This window comes from Cyanistes caeruleus, chromosome 1, assembly GCF_971803275.1.
Source record: "Cyanistes caeruleus chromosome 1, bCyaCae1.hap1.1, whole genome shotgun sequence".
Taxonomy (NCBI): Eukaryota; Metazoa; Chordata; class Aves; order Passeriformes; family Paridae; genus Cyanistes; species Cyanistes caeruleus.
In genome coordinates this window covers 130,004,544-130,027,130 of record NC_141701.1, presented here as the reverse complement: position 1 = coordinate 130,027,130, position 22,587 = coordinate 130,004,544, and the positions used below count along the sequence as shown (strand labels likewise).

The following is a 22,587-nucleotide window of genomic DNA, read 5'->3' as shown; positions in this document are numbered from 1 at the left end:
CCGCCTTTGTGCGCGGCGCGGGGCAGCCCCGCTCCCGCCTGCGCCCGCCCCCGGGTGAGGCGTTGGGAGACGGTCCCTTACGCAGGAAAGTTCGGCGTCGGTTTCAAGGCTCCTCCCTCCGGTGAAGCAGACTGCGGGGCGCCTGGAAACCGGTCGGAGGGAGCGCGGCGCGGCGAGGCGAGGGGCGCGGGCTCGAGGGGCCGGCACAAATGGTCAGGCGGCGGCGGCGGCGGCGGCGGAGGCGGCGGTAGTTGTTGGAGGCGCGGCGGACGCTGCCGCCGGTGCGGGCAGAGCTGCGCGCTGCGCTCCGCGGCCCCGTGAGTGGCGACCGGGGCTGCCCCGTCCCTGCCCGCCGCTCCCTTCATGAGTCGCAAGTTCGGGCCGGGAGGAGCAGCGGCGGCGGCGGCGGCGGCGGCAGGGCGGCGGGAGCCCGGCAGGGCAGGCGGCACCGACTGAGCATGGCCGGGCGGCGCGGGCCGGCGGCGAGCGGCGGCGGGGAAGTTGGCAGCGGCCGGTGCCCGCGGCTGCCGCTGCTGCTGGTGCTGCTGTGGGCGGCGGCGCTGCCGGCCGGGGGGCAGCTGCCGGCGTCTCAGTACAACGGCGAGCGGGGCATCTCCATCCCTGACCACGGCTACTGCCAGCCCATCTCCATCCCTCTCTGCACTGACATCGCCTACAACCAGACCATCATGCCCAACCTGCTGGGCCACACCAACCAGGAGGACGCGGGGCTGGAGGTGCACCAGTTCTACCCGCTGGTGAAGGTGCAGTGCTCGGCCGAGCTCAAGTTCTTCCTCTGCTCCATGTACGCGCCGGTGTGCACGGTGCTGGAGCAGGCCCTGCCGCCCTGCCGCTCCCTCTGCGAGCGGGCCCGCCAGGGCTGCGAGGCCCTCATGAACAAGTTCGGCTTCCAGTGGCCCGACACGCTGCGCTGCGAAAAGTTCCCGGTGCACGGGGCTGGCGAGCTCTGCGTGGGGCAGAACGCCTCCGAGCGCGGCACCCCCACGCCCGCCCTGCGGCCCGAGAGCTGGACCAGCAACCCGCACCGCGGGGGCGGCGGCGGCGGGCCCGGGGGCCCGGGGCCCGGCGAGCCCCGAGGGCGCTTCACCTGCCCGCGGGCGCTGAAGGTGCCCTCCTACCTGAACTACCGCTTCCTGGGGGAGAAGGACTGCGGGGCGCCCTGCGAGCCCGGCCGCCTCTACGGGCTCATGTACTTCGGGCCCGAGGAGCTCCGCTTCTCCCGCACCTGGATCGGCATCTGGTCCGTGCTCTGCTGTGCTTCCACCCTCTTCACCGTCCTCACATACTTGGTGGACATGAAGCGCTTCAGCTACCCCGAGCGGCCCATCATCTTCCTCTCGGGCTGCTACACGGCGGTGGCCGTGGCCTACATCGCCGGCTTCCTCCTGGAGGAGAGGGTGGTCTGCAACGAGCGCTTTGCCGAGGACGGTTCCCGCACCGTGGCGCAGGGCACCAAGCGAGAGGGCTGCACCATCCTCTTCATGATGCTCTACTTCTTTGGCATGGCCAGCTCCATCTGGTGGGTCATCCTCTCCCTTACCTGGTTCCTTGCTGCTGGCATGAAGTGGGGCCATGAGGCCATTGAGGCCAACTCCCAGTACTTTCATCTGGCCGCCTGGGCCGTGCCGGCCATCAAGACCATCACCATCCTTGCCCTGGGACAAGTGGATGGGGACGTCCTCAGCGGCGTTTGCTTTGTGGGCATCAACAACGTGGATGCCCTGAGGGGCTTTGTGCTGGCCCCCTTGTTCGTCTACCTGTTCATCGGCACCTCTTTCCTGCTGGCTGGCTTTGTGTCCCTCTTCAGGATCCGGACCATCATGAAGCATGACGGCACCAAGACAGAAAAGCTGGAGAAGCTCATGGTGAGGATAGGCATCTTCAGCGTCCTCTACACGGTGCCGGCCACCATCGTCATTGCCTGCTATTTTTACGAGCAAGCTTTTAGGGAACAGTGGGAGAGGAGCTGGGTCACACAGAGCTGTAAGAGCTATGCCATTCCCTGCCCCAACAACCACAGCGGCCACCACCCGCCCATGAGCCCCGACTTCACTGTCTTCATGATCAAGTATCTCATGACCTTAATCGTGGGCATCACCTCGGGCTTCTGGATCTGGTCTGGGAAAACCCTGAACTCCTGGAGGAAGTTTTACACCAGGCTCACCAACAGCAAACAGGGCGAGACCACGGTCTGAGACCCCTGCTTGCCAGGCTAGGGAGATGCGGGACGACTGAGGCTCTGCCTTGGGAAGCAGCTCCTTATCCAGCTTGGGCAAACTTTTGTGACTGCGAGAGGCTTCCGCAGGCGGCGGGGAGCGGAGGACGAGCCAGGGGAACCCCGGTGCCTGGGATCTCCGGGCTCTGCCCTCCCCATGCCGCTCGGGCTGTCTCCTGTAGGAGCTGAACGCACTGTCAGGTTGGGGGAGAGGGATGTAAATAGCCTCTGTAAGATTTTGTAAGTATATTTGTATTTAAATTACAAAAAAACTCACTTTTTTTAATTATTTAGGACACTTCTAACCCGTTTGCAGATTTTACTTCCTTGCTTCCCACCCCTTCCCTCCCCCCCTTTTTTTTATTTAAAAAAAGAAATGGCTTTGGATTTTTATTTCGTAGGGCAGGATGGGAAAAGCTGCCGGTAAGAGAATCGAAAACAAACCCCCTTCTTCTCCCCCACACAGGTTTAGCAATGGCTTTGCTTGGAATTTCAGCTGCATGAGCAGGAGGGCCCAGAGCGGGGCTGCGGCCGGGGACGACTCCTGGCCCGGGCTGGGTCCCGGTGCTGGTCTCGGCCTCGGCCGGCCCGCGGTTCGGTGGAGGTGGGGATGGGGATGGGGATGGGGATGGGGATGGGGATGGGGATGGGGATGGGGATGGGGATGGGGATGGGGATGGGGATGGGGAGGAGCGGCGCCTCCCGCCCCGCCGCCGTGCGGGGAGCTCGGAGCCCCGGCCGGTCCCGCCCGGGCATGGCGCAGGGACGGCGCTGCACCGAGCCCCGGCCCCGCTGACCCCCGCCGGGCCTTTCTGGGGGTACAAACAGCAGCCCTGCTCGGGGCCGGCCGCTCCGAGGAGGGAGAGCCCCTCGCCGTGCGGGCTTGCAGGGTCCGGCCGTGCCACGCGTGGCTCAGGAGGAGTTGGCCCGGTTCGGTGTACGAGTTGGGGTTCACAGCGCCTGCACCTGTAGCACCTCCGGTGGCTGAGGAGGTGGATGGCGACAGAGATACACGGAAATTCCCTCCTGCTGGGTTTTTCTCTAAGCCCACTTTGCAGTCCGGGGGCGCCCCGCGGGTGCTCTGCCGCCGCCTGCCCCGGTCCCTCCCCGCCGGGCTGCTGCCGGCTGGGGTCAGCAGGATCAGGAAATACGGGCTCGGTGGAAAGAGCTTCTGAGGAATCAAACGCAGCATTCCGTTTGGGGCTTTTGTTTGTTTCCTCCCTGCCCCCTAGTTATATTCATACACCGGCTCTTCGTATGGGAAACATAGGAGCCGTTGCCATTCCTCTGAATTCTAATTCATTGAGATTTAAATCATTGCACACAATGAAGGTGTGATGATTTCTGCCCGTAGTAAAAACAATGGAAAGGAAAACAGAAGAGCAGAATGCTTAAGCACTCTGGTGAGATGTGAGACCTGAAAGAGCCTCTGCTGTCTTTTTTCCCCTCTTTTTTCGGTACAGAAATAACATTGCATACTGCAAGGATAAGATACCATGTGTGCAGTGTTTCTACTACCTTGTGTGCTCCTGGGTGTGTGGGATTGTGCTTCTAATACATTAAGAAAGTTAAAGACGAAATTGTAACTTTCAACAGATGCATTTGAATATGTAGACCTCTGTATGAAAAACAGCAGAATGCTACTCTCCCGATTGTATTGTTTTGAACTTTTTTTTTATATTACAAATGCCTGTATTTAGGTTCATAAACATTATCTATGGCTACCATACCCTGAAATGCAAAATTATTTTAATTTGGTATGCATTTATTTCTGTTCATTATCACAAGATCATCTATATTTATAGAGGAATAGAAATTTATATATATTAAATACCATATTTTTAATTTCTCTGAAATAAATTGAGGTTTTGTACAAAAGTATCTTGTCCCTTTACGTATTCCTCTAATTCATACTGTGTGAAAGCAGTGTATATACTACAAGATGTGGGGGATTCCTTTTTTCTTTTCTTGAGTTCACAGTAACAAGCTGGAATTCAGTGTAGGAATTCATTGTGCATTTTGGTTTTTATCTCTGGGCCAGTCTAGATTAATCCTTCAAAAGAAGTAATGTAAACTGTTCAAGATCTCTGACAGGGTATGGTCAGTAGTGTGAAATCCAAGAAGAGATCTGCTATATGGCAGGAGAAGAAAGAAGCTCACCAGTTCTTTTTTTGTTGGGTTTGGTGGGTGTTTTTTGTTTGTGTGGTTTTTTTTGTTTGGTTTGGTTTTTTGGGGTTTTTTTGTATGTTTTTTGGTTTTTGGTTTTTTTTTCGTTGCAGAAAAGCTTTTTTTCTTCTCATTTTCCTTTTTATTAAAAATAAAAATAATTCATGGTGCTTAAAATGACACTCAAATTATGTTGCAATATTGTCAGAATGTTTTAATGAGTAAAATAGTTTTAGTTTCATTAATTTGGACTGTTTGGTTAATCCAGAATTAAATGTTCATGGCAGCATTTCAGCTTTATGGAAAGCACACACTTTCTTTAACCTTTCAATACAATATATTTTTAAATTTTTTTTTTCTGTAATTCATTGTTCGAAGTGCCGTTTGGTAAATGTGAGTTTATTAGGAAAGACTGGTTAATTATCAAACTTGATTTTTGATTTTTTAGTTTTATAAGCTAGTAAAGTATTTCATTCTGTAGATGAGGAGATTTGTATCTGGAGGCAGATAAAAATGATTTTTGGCTTGTTTACTCTTTCAAATCGTGATGCATAAACAGCCATAGAGAAGTAAGGGAAGCTTAACAGAATTTCTCTAAGGTGAGACAAGGGGGCAGGATTTTCTCATTATTTTAAAATTTATTCTACACAGATATAGTTCCTGTTTTCTCAGATATTTGCACATTTTTCTCAAGGTTTTGGGGGTTTTTTCCTCCTTTTTGGGGGCCTATTTTAGCATTTAAAATTGTGCTGGTCAGCACTCTGCTAATGACATGAAGTACCAGGCATTCACTTTCAGTTAGGATGGAATTCTTTTTGGTCAGTGTGTAATTACATTTCAGCCGTTTTGGCTGATACGTTTTCTTGCAACAATGTATGTGATTTATTTATGGGTAGAAGAACACATTTGTTTGTAACAAAGATGTTCTATTTATGGTGAAGTTGGGAAGGCAAATTTTTAAAAGTTCTCTGAAATGAAGAATGGGATTTTTTCTTCAAGCAAAATGTCAGTATTTACAGTTCATGATTTGCAGCAGATATGAATCCCCTTTAGTTCTCTGGATTTTTTTTTTTTTTTCAGAACCAAAGCTCCATGTTCAATCTTGGTTATTTAATAAATATATTAGAGAGTGCAATATGTTTGTAAATCTGTTGAAAGAGCACCCCCTGCTTTTTTGTTTGCTAACTTTTGTGACCCTTCACAGGGCAGTAATTTGCAAGGGTCACAGTCATCACTGACTGCTGTGGTGCTATCTGTGTGGCTCATCCACCTTTTTATATTTTATTTCTCAACACATAATGGTATTTCAGATGTTTTATTAATAAGACACAAAGATATCTTTTGCATGGGGCATCAGTAATGGTTTCCTGTTAGAAAGAAATCTGTCCATTGCTCCAGGGGGTTTTAGATGGGGATTTTTACAACATAGTCTGGGTAATTGCACCATGGTTAATAGAGAAAGTATCAGTATCAATACACAAAAAAGCAGTTTTTCCCACTTCTCTTGTCCCTGACATGGTTAATATAAGAACAGAACTGGTATAACAAAGTTTTTTGGGCTGAAGTTCTTGTTAAGGCATTCCATCCATACTCAGCAGCTTTGCTTTCCCTCATGGGAAAATGAGGGAAATTTATACTTATATACTTTATATATATACCCTGAAATGAAGGGATACTCAAAATCACCATTTCCCTGAAGAGGGCTATAGCCTGAAGAGCTGGGGATGTTGATTTACTGTTCATCCTTCAGTAACAGTAATGCTCTTTAATGCAGTGGCAAATTTGTGGTATTGGAATGAAATTACATGCTGTTTCCATAACAAATCCTATTGGGAAGGAGTAGGATTTCTGGTTTGTTCATATAGTAATGCCCAAAATTTCTGGTATATGCACATATTTGTGTGTGTGTTGTGTTTGTTTTTGGTTTTTTTTTCATTGAGAGGCAAGACAAGACTGAAATCTGGTGAGGCTCAGTTTGCCTTCTGGATGATGCCCACCCTTCTGCTGCCATCCCTTTGCACTTTATAAAAAAAATATCATTCAAAGGATAATAACAAGTTATAAGAAGAGACTGCTGTGTAATTACATGATAAGTATTTTTCAAAATAGGCTATGGGCTAGTATCTTATCAGTCTTTTGCCAATCCCAGTCACAAGAGACAACTTCCAGACTGACATTGTAGTCCTTCTTAAGAAATGTGCACCCTGTAACTGACCAGAGAAAGTAATCCTGAGTTTGGCATCTAAGACTTGGAAATTTTTGAGAGTACTCTTGCATGAAGTTTACATTTGTGTGACAATCTTCCACCCTAGTGCTGCGTGGCCTCAGAAGGAGCTTCAGCTAGCAAAACTCAAGACAGACGAAGAGGTGCTAGGTCAAGTGTTTAAATGCTTGCCTATAAAAATAAGGAAACTGAGGCACGGCTCTGTTTTTATCACGAATTTACCCTCTAGTGCTCAGGCACTGAAATTGCATTTTATTTGATAGATGTTTCCAATGACAGCACTACATGACTGGCAATAATGTGCAAAATCTGAATATCAGCCTCACCCCCCCTTTTAATTTTAGATTTTATTGGCTGCTGTTTGCATTGTTGGACCCAGAGCATCATTGCTCTGCATGTTGTGTAAACTTGGAGTCAATGGATTGGATTCTGAATTCAATGTTGATTCAAAAATGCAAGTTAGTAATCTGCTTAGACCCATTCGAAGAGAGGGTTGCTCTTGTGCCCATAGCTGTAAGATTTTTTTGTATTTGTAAATCTCGTGTCTCTGTTGCTCAGTTGAACTGTAAGGCTTAGACAATGATTTATGCTCATTTGGCGAAAGAGAAATTCATTTTTCTTGCTTTGGACTGACCCCTTTGCTGTTTCTGTGTTTACAGCATGAAAGATAGATGCTTTGTTCTGAAGCTCCTGATCAATTTTGTTCAACCATAATTTAAAAATGGGTTGGCAGGTTTAGGAACAAGACTTGTCTTACAGCTGAGGCCTTGGTTTCCACAGTTTAGTTTTTAGAAGCCTTCAAACATTTTAAGATGTGAAATAGCTTCTTAAGGACAAACTAAGCATGCCAGGATTAGGTTCCTGGACACATTGCAATCATGAGCCCCATATTCATTTGTGAATGGTGTTAAACACCACCCTGTGATGGTGTTAAAGCAGACTAGATAAGCCCTGTAAGAAAAAAAGGTAAAGTATAACTGCATTTACATGCAAACTTAAATTCATTCAGCACCTTTTGTCATTTGAGGTCACTAAATGGAGAAGCAAATGTAATTTCTGTCATATGGGAGGGAATTTCAGTGAATTAGCAAAATAGACCTTAATAAACAATATATAATTGCAAGTGTAACATCTTCCAGATAAAAGCAATACCATTGTCAGTTGTAGACAATGCTTCAAAAAATTTAAATACTTCAAAACATGCTGAATTTGTAGGTCATGACAACTGTGTTTCAGATCCCAACTTGTGTTTATTCTAAACTTCCAATGTAACCACTTCAGAGAGTCTTCCAGACATGAGGTCTTGCCCTTGTTTGCATTCGAATCAGCAGCATTAAGTTGCTTATCTTGAAGCTGAGTAAATAAACTCTAGTTTTCTACTCAGACAACACTCAATGAAGACCCAGGCCCACATTCAGCTACCAACTTCTTGTGAGGTGATGCCCCCACAAGCCTTGCCTTCTCCTGTATCCTAAGGCTTTATTGCAGTGTGTGAGGAGTATTGGGCATCACTGAGCTTCACTGAGCTTCACTGAGGTGAAAACTTCACACTAACCATTAAACTGATGTAAACATGCTGCATTGGGAGGCTTCTGTCAGCCACTGTGTAAAGTATTTTTGATGGGTTGTCTTAGGAATAACTTCTTCAGCAGTGCTGAAGTCATAGACTTATTTGCAATTAGCTGTCATTTGCATGGTTGCATTATTAGTGGTCTGCAGCATTTAATAAGGCATTATCCTAGACTAATATAGAATGCTATTCTATGTCAAAAGTGCAGCACCTGTGGTATCACCAGGATCCCTTTGGGTGAGAGAGAAGGGTATTTTTGTCTAGTTCTAGTATATCTTGGCTAATATGAATTACTCGCTGCAACACAAATTTAGAAATATTTATGGGGTAGTTTAACAACAAAGACCACTGAGAAGAAAAATTAAAATGTCCTTTATCCCCCAGGCAGGATGTCTTGATGCTGTTTTCTTGTGTACTTGCTTGTATAATTCAGATCCCATATAACTTTATGGTTTTATGTTCTATGACTCAGTGCTAGTCTCACTGGCTGTGTTTACCTGAGACTAAAGTATGGCTCGATGCTCTGTGACTGGTCATGTTGTCTTGTTCGGGCTAAGTACTGTTGCTTTGTTACTTTGAGCTCCACTACTAGGCTCAGAGCACTGTGGCAGCCAGCCACAGGAGTGTGCAGTCCATTTGAGCAGCACAGGAATGTGCCAGCCCCCACCTGGCACCTTGCCCACCAATGCCTGTAGCTCCACTGGGCGCTGGTCTGTCACTCTCACTCAGAGGTAGTGTTGGACTTCTCCTGCAAACTCCATCGATATCCTACTGGCAGCAGCACTGCTGAGGCTGTGCTGAATTGGCTCATTTTCCTGGCTGCCCAAGCCATGTGCTGGTTCTTTTGGTTTTCCCCACACCTACCTAGGGCAGAGACTATCCTGGCTGCTCTTAACCCCTGCAATTGATGGAGGAAGTTACGGGCAGTATGTGCCATTACAACATCCCCCTCCCCATGTTCTACTGCTCTCTTGCCTGTTATTCTCAGGTGACTCCTCTGGAAGTTTCCTTGCTTCAGCCACTGTCAGAATATAACTTGGTCAGATCTCCATTTATTGTTGAGAACTGACACTGCAGTATGCCTCACAAAATCATTGCTGTTCCAACAGAGATGTGACTTACTCTCAAGGTGTTTGACAGTTTATTCATGACATTTCACTTTTAAATACAAGAACAAATACTATCCCAGAGGAACTGATCTTGAGTTTATACTGAGAGTACAGAGTGGGCAGGTAAGAATTTTCCACTTGTTTAAATTAAAATATTACTGCCCATTGTGGTAAATTCACTACATGTGAAATAGAGAAGGAAAGGCTGCAACACACCTTTATGATTGCCTTCAGGAAAATGAATGTTTCATTTATAGCCTACTCATCTACAACTGCATCTAAAGAGGAAATAATAATAAAAAAGCCAACACAAAACCTCAAGGTGGGTTTCTCAAAATATTTCTATACATGAAAAATTGTAGGAAAACCAGCTCATCACAAAGTCAGATTTTGCAATGACTCTTGTTAACTTAGTATGTACTTTTTCTATACTGGTGAAAGCTTTGCTTTTATTTTCTGTGAATGGGGAGGATAATTATTCTCCTCTTAGCATGAAGCTGTCTTTTAAAAGACTGCAAGTAGTTTATTTATTTACTTCTTAATTAAGAAAATAGCTAGTCTAATTCTGAGGGAAGTGAAAGAAAATTTTGCAGCTTGCTTAAAGGTTTAGCATTTTGTAGGATTGGGCACTCGACTGTTAACAAAATTAATAGAAGTGGTGCTCAGTTATAAGAAAATGGGATGATTTAACTTGGTGTCTGAGCACCACCTCCACTTCCTGACACAAAGATTTGCAGTTCTGGAGTGGTGAATCATACCAGCTCTCAGCCCACATGTGACAGCAAATGGGGAGTGCTGTGCTGAGCACTGCTGGGCCTGGAGTCCTTGGTGTTGTGTTGTGTTGTGTTGGGGCTGTTCTCCCCAGGTGTGAGGATATGGGGAGAGAGATGGAAATCAGGGCCTGGGTAGGCAGCTGGCTGTGGTGTGCAGGCAAGGAAAGGCCAGAGAGGCAGGAGGAGGAGGGACTGCAAAGGGGGAAGGCACTAGGAGGTGATGGTCTGCACAGGCTAGGTTTGAGATGCTGAACTGGGAACTTGTGGCAGTGCAGCATTTGTGCCTGTCTTGCCAAGGGTAGCTGAAGACCACCATAACTCAGATGTGGGAAGGGAATGGCATGCAGAAACCATGGCCAGGTCCTCTAGCACATGCCCCAGCGTCACCGAAGGTGGACAGGGAAACTCCTTGTCTGGGTGTTTCAGAATCCCAACAAGACAAACCCTCTGTGTTGCCTCATGGAAGAAGGACAAGCAGACTGGGCTGCAAACCTGGGGCTGAGGCAATGGTGGGATGGGGGCAGGGCAAGGCGAGGAGCTCAGCCAGAGTCAGCTCTTTTGATGGCAACCACAAGGCTTCCACAGGTTTCCCTGGATCCTGTTTTCCACTCCAAGATTAAAAATCTCCCTACAGGGGAAAATGGAAAGGAAATTGTGTGGTAGGCTTTGCTATGTTTCCAGCTGACTATTTCCATAGAAGTGGGCAGCTGGGTCCAGTGTTTCTTAAGATGTCTTTGCAGTAAGGGTGACATCCCGGCTCTGCTGAAGGCAACAGGCAATTGTGAGCCTCCCGTTGGTCTCCTGAGGGCTGTAATTTCATCTTGGCTTCAAGATACATTAGGAAGTGCATGGAGATCCTGAAAACAGAAAAAGGGAAAGTCAAAAATAAAGATTTCTCATCCAAGAGTTGTTCACAGAGCTCAGTTTCATCAGAATTCAAAATGTTTTCAGTGTTTTTCTGACCCTATTTACAAAGGTTATACAGGTACCATCCAGGGGCAGACATTATCTAATGGTAGATCCAGGGGCAGACATTATCTAAGCATCTGAGTACTTCGGTACCTCAGTCCTCTGTTTTGTAAAAAAAAATAGATTAGTTTCTCAAAAATGATCAGTTATCATATACTTGCTTTGATTTTAGGGTCCTTAAAAGAAAAATAAAGGTAACAATCTCTGTTTGAAATGGGGCTACTTTGACTTCCGTGTGTGCTGACAATCTGAATGTCTAGCAGGTATTTCTACTATCATTTGGTTTTACAATTCTTTGTAAAAGTTACATTTTATATTTTCTCAGAAATGTTGTTTCCTTACAGCAGTTCTGGAAATAGTTTTTGTGTTGCAGCCAGCAAGTGGATGTGTACCATTTGTGAAGGCAGCCTGGAGAGCAGGCACAGGCAAACTGCAAAACAACTTAACTTGTGGAATTAACACTCCACGATGACACCCATTAAAAATATTCAAAGATTGACTCAGCCTGCCCATGTTGCACAAATAACATGTTTGGCTCTGAATGATTCAAGATCGTATCAGCTCTCAGCACAAGTTCACTGTGGAGGGCCTGATCCTGTTCTCATTAACCTACAAAGGAGTTTTGCTGCACACTTCAAAGAGAATTATGTGAGCAGCATTTGCAATGAAGCACATATGGTTCCTGTATCTTTTCCCTTTTTTCTTTCTATTTTTAAAAAGTTATATTCCAAACAACAACAAAACAAAACAAAACAAAAAAAGTAGTCTAGGAAGCAGTCAAAATAAAGCTGCTGTCTGTTGAACCATGTTACTCTGTTTGTTTGGAGTTCTTAAGTGCAAATTGAGAGGAGAAACCAGAAATAGCTGAGAAGGTTTTGGTTAAATTTGTAGCTGAGTACCCTCCATTCCCATAATCTCTGTAACGGGAGCATGGTCCATTTCTTTGCACCTTGCACAAGTATTTGCAGAGATCTGGAGCAGAGCTGGTGTGTGCAGCCACTGGGAATGTATCCATGTAAACAGGGATGCCTCTGGAGGTCACTGCACACAGCTCCTCTAAGCCCTGGGAAGGTAACCATGTTCCTTCTTCGTTTTGCCCGTGCACAGCTTTTGAAAAGGAGGAGACACATATGGAGGAGGGATAGGATAGAGCAGCCATTGGGGATTTTGTCTGGTTTTGTTTCTTCCATGCTGTCATATTAAATAAGTGAATGAATTCACCTTTATTTTGCCCTTATGGTTTTATTGGTTTGTAGAAGAAAAGCCTTGTGGCTCTACAAAGATGCTGGTTCCTTTGACAGAGGGAGCAGCACCCATGTTGCTCAGCCATTCTACACACCTAAAGTGTTCTGAAACCCCTCTTTGTGGTAGAAGGGCATGTCACTCCAAAGACATCACCCACAGTAGTGTACAGCAGTGGTGCAGAGGAACCATCCCTCCTGTGGAGGCCCAGAGAGACTCTTTGTCTCTCCTATCCCTCCATCTCCAGCCCATAACCACAGCATCTGCCTCAGTTCAGATGCTGATCTCCACTGCCCACATTCTGCCCATGAAAAAGCCAAACAAGATTATCATCTGCTGCTACCTGAATGGTAATGAGATGGTGACAAACTCATTATTTATTCCCATTGTTTCCCAAATCCAAACCTTTAGACTTCAGTTTAAAGGGTCTTGTATTCCCATTTCCTATTCTCCGAAGCTTGCTTGCCTAGTTTCAAAGCTATGAAATCATCCTCTGTGGGGGATGCTCTGTGCTGTCCTGAGGGAGCAAACATGAATAAGCTTGCTTCTAGTCTTTGAGGGATTTTTCCCCCCTGCCCTACTGTTGCCCTGTTTGATTCTCAGTCAGCCTTGCCAACTCCTCATCATGCCAGAAGATGGTTTCCTTACCCTCATGCTGCAAACACCCTCTTCCCTCCTGGCTGTGGGCAGGCATCCCTCCAAGCTGTTTCCTTCTCACTTTGGCAAGCCTTCCAACAGAAGAATTGAAGCAAATGACATGTGGGGACATGAATCTCTGTTCATTTCTCCACCACAACTACCTCAGTTGCTGGAAACTTTGCTGTTCTCCAGTTGGTCCCAATGAGTGTCACCATCTCAGCCTTTATCGCTCTCCACAATTATTTATTGAAACACACTGAGAATCTGTCTGCAGTTCAGGGTTAGCCTGCAAAGTGGACTTTAGTTTTGGGTCCATATGTCTGCTCTAAGGAAACAGAGTAGGAATAGGACTCAAATTTTCTGTATCTCCCTTGTATATCCTGATAAATAAGTTATTCTGACAATGTGTCTTCTCTTTTTCCACAAAGAAAGTGCTAAGCATCTGAAGTTTCTCATAATGTAAGATGGGAAGAAATCTGAAATTGAAAAGTTTCTGGGGACAGATAGGTGACCTGTTTTCCAAGCCTTAGTAGGTGACCTCTTTTAAGTTCTTGCACTCTGTGCTGTCCTTCTGGTGTCAGGTGAACCCCAAAACCTTTCTTGGATGGTTCTGCTCCGAGTTCCTCTGGTGAGTGTCATCAGGGATGTTTCTGGGGAGGCCCAGAGAGCACCCTACCTACTGGTGCGAGATCTGGGGGCCGCAGCCCAGCTGTCAGACACCACAGTGTGCAGCAGGAAGTTGGGAATGCTGCAGGGGTGAGCCAAAATGAGCCTCTCTGCCCCTCCAAATTAAAAAGGATGTAAGGAAGGGCAGTGCACAAACGCAACAATAGCTAGTTAAAAACACCTTGATGCTCTTCTATGGTGTTCCTAATGGAAAAGAATGATCACAAAAATGTCCTGTGGCAAAAAGCAATCCTACTACCTCTGAGTCTGTTTAGAAGATGACATGCTCTTGGCAAATGCTTCAATAGCCACCAAAATGCCCAACGCATGTTAACGATCTAACCAATAAGTTATAGGTTCCTATTCTTTTTTATTCATTGAAAAACATTGACAAAACTGCAAACATATGTTTCTGCTGCTAAAGCTTAGTCTTATCACAGTTTGAAAATGTGGAAAATCAATTACATGCTTTGAATTGCTCCCTTTATTGCTATAAAAGAATTTCTTCATTCTTTCAGGATAGTGTACACTTGGTAACATCTACTGCTAACAGGCTGTTAGGACTTTCTGCTAAATTAATACACTACAAGTAAACTAAACAGAAGGCCAGTGGAATGCTAAACATCCACTTTCTCCTCTGTTGTGGCTGTGCTGCAGCTTGGGAACCCTCAGCCTTGTTGCTACAACATCTGGACAACATTTGGGGCTGTCTCTCAAGTGCACGGGTGTGCACCTCCAGTGAATTTTAACTTTCAACATCTCTCTGCCTCTAATCTATATTTAATGTTTCATGACTAGTAGTCAAAGAAATTTCAGCTAAATATCAGGTTGGAATGAAAATGATCCTTGGGAAAACACTAATTTTTAGCATTCGCTGGCAAAGTATCTGTGACAGAGACATTCCCAGGAGATTTGTAGCCCATTCTCTCACAGTAATAATAATTAAGACTCGTGATTACTGTGCCCACATAATCAAAGATCGCTTCATAAAATGTACTCCCTAAAGGGACAAATTCCCTGCTCCTAACTGGATGTCAGTCAGAGGGATCAGCACCCCCAGGGATCTGGAGTCTTTGCTTGCCCTTTTCATTACCGTGTTGTTAGCATTGTGTTACTTCATATTCTTCTCAATGCAAATGAGTAGGTAATCATGTGTAAATCGTGCCCTCCAGAAGGCACATGTAGTGAGGTTTTTTTCCCCAAATCTACCACAGGGATTTCTCACATGGAACATAATTACATCTCTGCCATATGGGCTCATTTATATTCTATTACAGGTTAAGCTAATACGACTCAGAAATATGCTAAAAATACCTCAAAGTATTTTGAGCACTGTCAAAACACTTGTCATTTCTCTCTTGCCTGTTTGATTGTGAATGACTTTATATTTATTTAGAGATCCACAGTGCCAAGTAACTTCAGAAAAACAAGATCAGACCAGTCTGTGTTGCCCAGTGTCCAAAAAATACTTTAAATTTTCTCTCCTTACATCCTTCTTCAGTAATGGCAAATAGGTGGGTGAACAATGAGACAGAAAAGCCTCTAAGATGTATTTACATGCAGCAACACCTAAGTGGGTTTTAGATTTCCCAGGAGGAAAGGAATGTCTGTTTCAGTGATGTAGTTTTATCATCATTAGGCTGGTCTGTGTTTGATGTAATTACATTGTCCTGACAAAGCTATACTTGCACTTCAGCCATTATAAAAGTACAAACCTCTCTGCCCACAGAGGCAGGGCTACTGAGGAAATAACTGTTGCCTTGAAAATTTATGGTAGTACAGGAATAGGTCACCTTTAAAACTAGAGCCACTGAAAGTTATATGATATTGTTTTCAGAACTGAGGTACTAAATATGAATATGCTATTTTCCAATTTGAGTGTAAATATTTAATTTCACTACATGATTGTATTTGACAAGATTTTTTTAAGTCATTATTACTTCACTGATTTTTAAAAGTAATACCACTAACATCTCTGGATGAAGTCTGAGTCTACTGCAATCAATCTTAATTTTATTCCTTTTATTCATACATTCAGTATTTTGCCCTTTGAAATTTGATGAGGTTTTATTCCACTAGCTAAGAAGGAAACATGTAGAAAGTAATACACAGGGAGGAAGATTAGGGCGGAGGATGGGAGAGGACCTCACTGGACCTGCACATGATACTTCAGACAATACTTTGCAAAAGCAGTGGCTTTACTTTTGTTCCAAAGAGATGCCTGTAAGAAATTGGATCAGAGTTTTGAAAACAGCAGCTGTATGTATCCTATAACCAGGAGATTAAATTCGGTCCTGGTTTATAAAGTCCTTTGAGGTTTTCAGTGATGGAAAATTCTATGTAGCTATACAATCCATTCTATAACTATGAAATAAATTGTCATACCTTTCTAGAATTGAATAATATATTTCAGAGTGTTGCTAGGAAGTGTTTGCTTTTTTTTGCTTTCTGATTTTATTATATGATAGCATAACCTTTTAGATTATTCAAACTTGAATACTAAACTCAACCTTTTCTGAATGCTTTTTGCATGTTTTCAGAGAACGATAATTATTGCTAACACTTTGTACTTGGACTTCTGTGCAACAAAATATGTAAGCAACTAATATTAAGTGTATGAAAATCCCCCTTGAAGTCAGACACTTCTGAATTTTTCTGAATCAAAGCCTAGAAGCTACAATGTCTGTAACTGTGCAATAACATCAGACTCAGAGGAGAATATTTCTGTGATGTTTACCTTATTCTTTCAAAATCAGCTGACACAACAGGGTTTTGGTCAGAGCTATGCACTGGTCATTGCTGGATAAAGAAAACAGTCTGACTGTGCCTTTAATGTAGAAGGGGAAAAATTCAGTCCAACTACAAGTTTATTACCCAAGAAAAGCATATATCCAGCCTTTCCTGAAGCAATGTAAAGGACACTACAGTGATTTCATACATTGAGGAGGCGTTAAAAAAAGAGTGGTCTCCTGGGTTGTAGAACAAAGAGAAACAAATTTCAAATCTCAGACCTAGCTCCATTAACTAGTATTTTAATTCAGCTGTCATAGATGTTTGATTAAAGAACCTGCTATACAATTTCTTTTGCAAGTTCTATAGCCCTGATTGTGTGAAATCGTCCTGTGCCCTTGGAAAAACAACCTCTCCTTACATGCACAAAAGGGTGTCTCTTCACATAACAGCTCCACAGCTTGCTTCCTTTTTCTTCAGGCAAGGTTTTTCATTTTCATTCCACCAGTTCATTTATTGTAAAGTAACAGTGGTCACTGCACATAGTGCACTGAGATTGCTGCATTCATGTCATGGCTTTGTGCCCATCCCTGGCTGTCCACCACTGCCCATTGCTGTGGCACAGTTGGAGAGGGGGCACAAGGTGACAGGCATCCTGACATCCCCCTGTCACACCACACCATGAGCAGAGGCAGCTGGGGGGGCACCAAAGCAGGTAACAGTATTCTCAAATATTTTGGAAACAACCTTTCCAAGAGAGGGAGTGACTGCTAATGTGCCCTCCTAGAGTTCTCCTTTGTTAACTGCATGCTGGAAGCAGCAACATGGTGATATTTGCATTGCATATTTGTCAGCCATATGTCACTATTTCCTCCAGAGGGTGGGCAGCCATGGATTTTCGGCAGAGATATCTAGCTGGTGCTGTATGTGTACATGCTCAATTCTGTGTTCTGGGTAAGGTGTTTATTTGCAGTCAGTACCTGGATGGAAAGTTCTGGCCTGCACTGGAAATAGGTGCATTTCATGCATTTCAATGGTTTGCAGGAATAGGTAAATCAAGAGCTTTTGTATAAAGCTTTGATTTCTAATATTCACAGTGATGCTTTAAATCAATCATTCCTGGATATATAAAGCATCTCATGATTAGGTTTGGATTTTCTTTGTCATTAGATGGATGAATGTGAATTTCTTTCACTGTCTAATGTGATCTACTGTCTGCTAATATCCAGCTCACTGAAACCCTTTGTAAATCACTATAGTTTGCATCATCTGTTTGGCTAACACATAGTGTCTGCTAACACACAGTGTCTGCTTTCCAAAACTGTGTAGATGATAATCTGTTTTAATACCTGTACAAATCAATTAAATTCATTTTGTGCACCGTTCACTGTCTGCCAAATTGGGTGGAGAATAGAAACACTTAGCAGGGGAATCAGACTCTACATAAATGTGCATTAGATGAGCCTTGCAATCTGAGTGGGGGAGGATGTGAAATTTAGCATTTAATTTCCTCATCTACAAACAGATTTTAAAAAATGGCTTCCAGAAACAAAAATATAGGGCAGAATTGTGGAGCCCTTACTCATGTCGCTGAGCAGATTCCTATTGGATTTGTCCCACTGGAGCTTAATAATATCACCTCCAGGATGGCTGAAAGGATGCAGGATTTCTTGCAAGGCACTTTGATGCTTTGTCTACTGCAGAATGTAGGCAGCATATCTTCAGACCTCCTCATGGGACCAGACTTCTGACTCTGCTGTTTCTGATCACCATTGCTGCAGTGTACTTTAGGGTCCCATAAATATCTAAACTCACTGGTGGCAAAACTGATGGGTGTGCTGGAGTACCTGATGGATTCTGCAAGAGGATTTGGGTTCAGTCTTCAATCCTGTTTATCCCTGCTTTCAAGCCTTCATTTTAAACTGTGTGAATTCCATCATTTGCAAAATGAAGCTTTTTTTAAATAAAAATTATCTGCCTCTATTTCCCCCTCACACCTAGACTCCTGTAGATAAAATGTTGTTGTGGTGGGAAAATTTAAAGCTGACTGTGACCATAATGCTTTTTGCTCACAACTAAAATCCATATTTATGCACTGACACAGATGGATTCAAGAATAAATTGCTAAACACATTTCAAAATATGGGGGTAGGAGGATGGAAATCAGTGCCAAGAAAACTGTTGTGAGGCAAAGTGTCCATCAAGTGAGTGATGCTAAACTTTTGCAGCACCAAACACTACAGAAAAGGTCATTGTCAGAGAGAAGATGTACTGATTCATCCCCGTATTACAACAGGACTCCTGATTGCAGGTAGTTGAGGACGGTTTAAGTTTTAGAAAGAACAGTATAGCTATTATTCACTTGGTTACTCACTTGTGAAAAAAAATAATTTCCCTCCTCACATACACTCATAATCCTAGCTAAAATACTCCATGGTATTGGAGTCTCCTACTCCTTAGGTAAGAGACAATACCAAGCAAAAATTAGTAAGTATTTTAAGATTGTTCCTCTCAAAAGGGAGCATTATATGCCCATACACTTCTAGCTATTTTGGAGAAGAATTTTCTGGACAATGCTGAAAGAGGGCAGGGAAGTTTTTTATTTAAAGGTAAATGTACCAGAATTCTTTCAATTGATGGAGAATTTTTATTACAGGCATGGTCTGGTTTTCCACTAGTTTGTATCCTGCATGACTGTTTACACCAGTGAGAAGAAATTGTAAAGTGATACACATTTTTACTGTGCCCTTGTTTAGCAGTAACACACGTAATATGGAAGGTTATGCAGCATTCAAGATGTACATGCATTTGCCAGGATAATTATTATCCTCAAATATTAATGTGATTAGAATTTAAATGAGCAGAGGATTGCAGAAGCAATGTCATGTCTTCACCTCCTGGAGAGGAATAAGAGTTCTAATGTTGTAGCTCATGGCTCAGAAGCCAATGTCATATTGACCATGAAGCCCTCAGAGGACAATGACCTCCATCACTGCTTGTGTGAGCTGGACTTGACCTGGTGACCTAGAGGCTGAAAGGCCACACATTTTCTTTTATTTTGTGTGCCATTCACTAACAGATACTCTTTTAAATTCTAGCTTTATATGCTACATACCACTGAGGCTGAATGCTTTAAATGGAATTTTTCCGAGGGGACACAAGGTAACAAGACTCAGGTGTTATTTCCAGTTTTCCTTTCTCTTCCTGGACATTTCTGGAAAGTTAGAGACTCTATATTTTATTTTTTAATTTTTTTCTTTTTTCTAATGAAAGTGGATTACAGAGCCTGTCAAACACACAGAGCTGTTCAAATGATGTCCATGGCATTCACTCTGCTTCCTGGAAAGCTCTCTGTCTTACATAAAATACATTTCTTGTTACAGAGAGATCCTTCATGCCAAAGTAATTCAGTAGTCAAGTACATTCCTTGCCTCCACAATTTTTTTAAGCCATTTAATGGGAGCATGAATCTGAAGAGAAGCTCTGTAGGCAGTCAATGTAGTGAGTGGTCAGCCAATGTTTACAAAACAATTCATATCACTGATGGGAAAGAAGGAAGCTGAAAGTTACACTTTCTGTAGGCTGTCATTTTCTTGATGGATAGACTTGCATTACCATAATTTTTCATATGTGCAATTCATACATAATCACAGGTGTTTTTTTACACATCTTTCCTATTTCTCATGCTTGAGTCAAAGTGAGTGCCCAGCTCTGTACATTCATCTACACTGAAGAGAACAGGTTGAACTCAGGTTGGAATTTAGCACTGTTTGTCCTGTCTCCATCAATATAAGGTTAACAGATGAAAGTGTGCACTTTGGCTACTGTTGCACATTTAAAAAAAAACAAAGCATGAATTTTAGCTGTGGGATAAATTCACAGAGGAATGAGAATGACCCTTAGGATCTTCTACTGCAAGTGATATTTAAAGGATTCAATGCTAGTTAATGATCTGTGGTATGGTGACCCCATTTGCATGTAAGTATTCAAAGTCCAGAGACTTTCAGAAAGACCAGGGGCATGGATGTCTAGAGTCCTTTAAGGCATATGAAGTGCAAGTAGAAATATTATGGGGACAACAAGACAAAAGCTAAGACAGTGACCCCACTGATTTATGGTTCTCAATACAAGAGCTGGACAAGAAAATTGCACTATGAGTCATCCTGACTGCACTTCAGGGCATGATGTGCTGAACTGACTACTAATGGCATGTTTTAATTCTGAGAATTTTGAGTCTGGGTAGTGATGGAAATAATCCAAATAGGGACAGGAGAAAGCTGGAGGTGCGTGGTGCACTGCAAGGTGGGTGTCCATGTCATTGACACCACATGCCTTGTGGTCCTGTGTTCCTGGTGGGGGACACAGCCCCAGTACCATCTGACAGCATGGGTGGTTTAACTGGCTGGAAGCAGTGCCCAGCACTGCCATATTAACAGCAATTCCCACAAGACTGACTTTTCCTGTTTACAGAATATATTGCTTTTATCTTCCAGACCAGATTGCTTTCATTTCCTGTAGAAAGGGAACTTAAAAAAAACCCCCAAACAAACAAAACCAAAACAAACAAACAAACAAAAAAGCAAAACAGAAAGTGAAAATCAGATCATTTATAAAGAAGTTGGTCAGCAAAGAGGAGGAAACCATCTTGCTCTAGTACTATTCTGCATCTGCACTGAAACACAAGACAGCAGCTGCCTTGGAGCTGCCTCCACAGCAAGGAGGCATTCATCTACATTTAAAGATTCAATGCACAGAAAGCAGAATGACGACATCTCTCATTCCCATGCCCAGCAACATGCACTGCAACGCACAGCTATGCTTCTTCTACAGTATCCCTTTATTTTCCTTTGCTTTTCTACCCCCTTCCTTCCTCAAGCCCATCTTTGAGCTTTGTATTTTCTTGTGTTTAATTTGGAATTTATGTTCTTCAGTGAACAAATCCTTCTCCCTTTGTCTCTTATCAGAGCCTTCATTGCTTTACATCTGCTGGGAAGAACTGATCCAGTTATCTCCCAGATTATATTTCAAGAGTCTGCAGGCCTGTCTTCACAGATAAACTGGAGAGCACCCCAACCAGTATAAATACAGGGCATAGCCTTTTCTGCTCCCTTCAGCAGCAGATGATGATTACCCAGTTTTGTTATAACATTAGTTGCTACCAGAGGGAAGAGTATGCCCTGCAATTCCCAATATTCAGTCATTATATGATGATTGTTATTGTCTTTCATTTTACATTAAAGTAGTAATTAGCCCACTCAGACCTTGGTATCTCCTGTTCAAACAGAGAAGGTGGTTTCACTCCCAGACTTCTCATGAACTAAATATAAGACTAGAGAAAATAGATAGAAATATAGAAAATACAATATAATAATTAATAAATAAATGATAATATAATAATAATATATATAAAATATATGCAGCAAGCAGCTCAGATATCATGGGAAATGGTTATTGATGCAACAAGTCACAGCAATGCCTTGTTATAATTTCAGCAGGCTCCTTTCTGGCTGCAGAAGGCAGAAGCTTCTCTTGTTAGATTTTGTTTTGTTTGGAGAGTAACAAGCTCTCCTTTGGTCAGATCTATACTTTCCTTACACCTCTGCATCTGATTCAAGATCAGTGAATGTAACTAAGCATATCTTCCTGGAAGGGAGATACATTCTCCTTAGGCAGCAAACACAGTGTCTTCAGCAAAATGTTGACTGTCTCATTTCCTCTCAGTAGAAGTATTAGAGTAAATATAAAGCAGCCATGTCCCTGGACAGCGGCATGCTCCACTCAAGCAACACTTCTTCAACAGTTTCTGACATCTCCATTTTACTATCATCATGAGTTTTGTAGACTGGGACAACACTGCTAGCACCCTAGTAGTTCTGTGAATGTACTTAGGGATAAGCTGCCAAAGAACATCTTACTGCATTAATGTAATGGTGTGCACATTTGCTTTACTTGATCTCACATAATCCATCAAAATCTTCATGACTAGAAAAGGTTGAATCAGCCTTACTGACAGAAATTACATTCCCACTGTTATCTCCCTGACAAATCAACCACTTCACTGCTGAGGGGTCCATATTCCTTTGATTTACAAGGTGCTTGGTAAAATTGCACTTCCTGGGAAAGTGGATGTTTAAAACCATTGGTCAAAGAAAGCATCCAGTCAGGCTCTGCTTGGTGTTTGTTTTTGGTTTGCTATTCATATCAAACCTTCTGCTATATTAGAGAGTGGCAGAAGGACAAAAAAGCAAGGAGCATTAAAAGGA

At 43.6% G+C, this 22,587-nt stretch overlaps 1 protein-coding gene across 2 annotated transcripts in view; it reads left to right on the top strand.

Annotated features, from left to right (window-relative positions):
• The first annotated feature begins 268 nt into the window (after positions 1 to 268).
• Positions 269 to 22,587, top strand: part of FZD1 (frizzled class receptor 1) — a 44,551-nt gene continuing 22,232 nt past the window's right edge. Inside the window, exon 1 of one of the 2 annotated variants that reach the window (XM_023946606.2) lies at positions 269 to 2,538. In XM_023946606.2, the coding sequence (XP_023802374.2) occupies positions 459 to 2,216 (1,758 nt within the window). In that variant the 5' untranslated portion in view covers positions 269 to 458 and the 3' untranslated portion in view covers positions 2,217 to 2,538. Of the gene's footprint in view, positions 2,539 to 22,587 lie in introns of those variants that run through there. The other variant, XR_015278124.1, reaches the window with a different exon arrangement.